The 3,605-nt window shown below is 37.4% G+C and overlaps 1 protein-coding gene across 1 annotated transcript in view; it reads right to left on the bottom strand.

Annotated features, from left to right (window-relative positions):
• LOC108914767 (RNA cytidine acetyltransferase-like) overlaps nt 1-1,208 on the bottom strand; it is a gene marked incomplete at its 3' end in the record, with an annotated part of 16,984 nt that extends 15,776 nt beyond the window's left edge. The window contains exon 1 of the mRNA XM_023456361.1: nt 961-1,208. Within this exon, the coding sequence (XP_023312129.1) occupies nt 961-1,119 (159 nt within the window). The remainder of the gene's footprint in view (nt 1-960) is intronic.
• Nucleotides 1,209-3,605: the final 2,397 nt, after the last annotated feature.

The following is a 3,605-nucleotide window of genomic DNA, read 5'->3' as shown; positions in this document are numbered from 1 at the left end:
CATAACTTTTTAATTTTGTCTCTTTCACACTGATTTTGTATATAATTATTGTTAATAAACTTGTAAATAATTTCAGTCGTTTAGTAGTGGGTAGGAATAAAAATTGACACTATATGTATTTGTAATAAGTATTAATATTTTCCCTGTGTGAATAAATCTAGTAAAACTTAATAGGTTTATTTCTTTCACCGTCGAGGTAAAACGATAACATTCCGAACCAGCAAAAACGCTGATATCGTTTTGTAGAGCTCCCGTTAAATTTCATATTTAAAATAAAACTACACTGAGAAAACTACTCTCTGCCGAACTCTCTGCCGTTTTCTCCTAAAAGAAATTCATTGACCCCTGGAATTAATTTTCTTCACTGTAGCTACCTGTGCACTTTACTCTAAACCGAGGGTAAGGGATACGTGGAGTTTCCCCCACGTCAAATTTAGGGAAACTGGCGCCCGAGAATAAAACCGAATATTTAAATTATTAACTAACGTCATCGTTTACAGTCCAGTCTGAGGAATATAAAACCTTTCCGAAAAATTAAATTACAGGGGGTGTACACACCATAGTTAAAAGTAATAAAAATTTACACCGAACGATCCATAAAGAGAGAACCGAGGAAAAGTGCGTCACAATATACTGGACATTGTTTTCGTAGATCATCTGCGTTATTGCTTGCAGATTCAGAAGTCGTTTATTAAATGTTAAGAGACATGGTGGTTGGCACTCTAACAGCTCCTAATATTTTGGGTAACATTTCAGGCATTGGTTAATTAATCTAAGGATTAAAAGTGAATACATTTTTTTTTTCTCAGTAAGGAAAATGTCAACCTTAGACTTCTGACAGTCAAAAAATGTTATAGTTTTGTGACGGTTGGAGAAAAAATATGTATTTAATACCGACTAATTGGCCAAATGGTAATAAACTAAAATAAATAATGTAATGTAATAAGTTTATATACTTACTTCAAATAATTTTCGTCCAGATATTGCACCTGTTGCAACTGATCCTACCGATAAAGTTTGTTTCCTTAATTGATTCAGTAGTTTTATAGACAGTGATCTTCCAGTTCCTTCATACCCATTTATTGTAGATGCTAAGAAAATTAAATATGGCCCTAACATAGCTTTAATACATGGTAATGGTATAGCTGCCGCTTCATCAATTATTAACAGCTCTGCTTGCAACAACTTAGAACTATCTGTCGGATGAACATACTAAAAAATAAACATAATAAGTATATTGTTATAAAATGTGTATGTGTGAATAACAAAGCTAACAGATCAACAAAGTTTTTAATTATTGTTTTTAGTTCAGAGACTTTTTTGCAGTATTATTGAAATAACCTTTTAAGTTAATTGAAATAAAAAAATAATTATGCACTAAAGGGTCTAGCCGGATAAGCATGGTGATATGGACTATGGACCCCATGACTAATGTATAAAATAATATAAGTTTTGATATTAGCTTACAATGAAAACATCATACATACTGCTTTTAGCGGCAGTTCTCAAACTATTTTTGAGACAAAGTGCAGAAGTTATTATTTTTCAAATTAATTTTTCTCAAAAATTACAACAGATAAAAATATGGAACCGATGCGGATATTTGAGGAATATTTCAGAGAATATTATAAATTTTTTTCAGATTTTTACATGATTTTCAATGGTCTAAAAAATGGAAAATAATTTTTATAATTTTTTTCCATGTTACACCAACCAAAAAAATCTAGATATTCTTTAGTTAGAGTACCTATGTACATTTACTACAACAAAGATCATTAAAATTGGAAAGGCGCTTTTTAAGTAATAAAATAAAAACCTTATTTACTAGTACCTTTACCTCATTTTTTTAATTTACACATTTAAGAAAACATATACATTACCTCTTTACCTACTGCATATCTGATACCTAAATATAATGTCAAAATATACATTGTAACGAACCTTTCTTAATTTTATCCGTTAAATAGCCGATGAACTATTAACTTTTCATATGTTAGTAATGTCAGCGTGGAACTCTGTATATTGTGGGTCTGCGTACTAGCATCCGACGAACTGTTAATCTACGTCACAAACCGGCTATAAAAGGCCGACCTCCGGCAACTGAGAGTCAGTAGTGTTGATCGGCAATATCCTCAACACGAAGTAAGTCCGCCTTCCCCCCTTGGTATCGGCAATATCCTACCAAGGCTCCTTTCTCCCTATCCGTCCGTCTGAGAGCAGAGCGTCGGCAATATCCCGCCTGTTCTCAGCATCCTCCCTATCCGCCCGTCTGGGAGCAGAGCGTCGGCAATATCCCGCCTGTTCTCAGCATCCTCCCTATCCGTCCGTCTGGGAGCAGAGCGTCGGCAATATCCCGCCTGTTCTCAGCATCCTCCCTATCCGTCCGTCTGAGGGCAGAGCGTCGGCAATATCCCGCCTGTTCGCAGTACTTCCCCTATCCCGCCGTTATCCCGTACAACCTGAGTCAAAAACAAAGTAGTCTTGCCTACTCCGTCTCGCCGAATGTTAGTACCGACCGCCACCGAATTGTCAATGGGAATTTATTTATTTAATTGTTAGTTTAAAATAAACTGGAGAACATCTATTGGGAAAAGTGGTTTCTTTTCTAATCAAGACCCCTGGAGTATCTTTCTCCACTGTTGTTACCCGGACGGCGACTTTTTGTGGGACATCCGGGTCTCACACTGAAAGTTCGTCACATATTTAATGGCGCCCGAGCAGGGACCGATTTGATTTGAAGAAAACTGATTTTCCGAAGGTTTTGGGACACACCGAGCACGAAACTGCTGTCGTTTACGTATCTCCAAAACTACAGCTTATTTTGAAAATCCGAGTATTCCAGAGGACTCCTGTGAGCTCCTAAAGCCCGAATCCGCACTTTTCTGCAAAAAGACGAACTTTGCCGAAGTTTCCCGAAGTCACCCGAAGGTGAGTGAGGTGTCTAGATCAAGGTAATTTGAGCCAAGAAAGCGTTTCCGACCACTCCCGAGAAGATCCGATCATTAACGAAGGAGATACGGTAGCCAAAATTGCCATATCGAAGAATTTTCGAATTCTGAAAATAGAGGGGTATCCATAAGAGGGAAAAAGATCCGAATAATAACAGATTGACAACAAAATGAATACCGAAGGCGACGAAGGTGCCGTTGGCCTTGAAATAGCTGACCCAAAAATAGGTTGGATATATAAGCTAAAAAAGGAAGGTCTAGTAATGGAATTACGATGACTGAATTTACAGACCGATGGAACGGTAGACGAGCTACGACGCCGACTAGTAGCATATCTGAGAGTCGAACCACCGAAAAATCAACCTACACCCTCCGCAACATCGGGAACGATGATCAGACCGCCACAACCGCCGTTTGACTTTGATCTTCTGAATCAAATCCGAAAATTAAATGTTGTGTTTGATGGAAAAGCCGATCCCGTCTCATTCCTAGAGAGACTTGAACAATTACAAGAAGAATATGGCATAACCGACCAGCAGCTGTTGAGGACGCTGCCGGGTTTACTGCAGGGCAAAGCAAATCAATGGTATATGAATTATAAGAGCCAATGGATAAATTTCTATGATTTCCTTGAAGATTTCAAAATTTTCTTTTACC

The sequence above is a fragment of the Anoplophora glabripennis genome, unplaced genomic scaffold (genome assembly GCF_000390285.2).
Source record: "Anoplophora glabripennis isolate ALB-LARVAE unplaced genomic scaffold, Agla_2.0 scaffold1423, whole genome shotgun sequence".
In the NCBI taxonomy this organism is placed as follows: Eukaryota; Metazoa; Arthropoda; class Insecta; order Coleoptera; family Cerambycidae; genus Anoplophora; species Anoplophora glabripennis.
The sequence above is the reverse complement of the archived record's forward strand: the minus strand, read 5'-3'. Positions and strand labels throughout refer to the sequence as shown.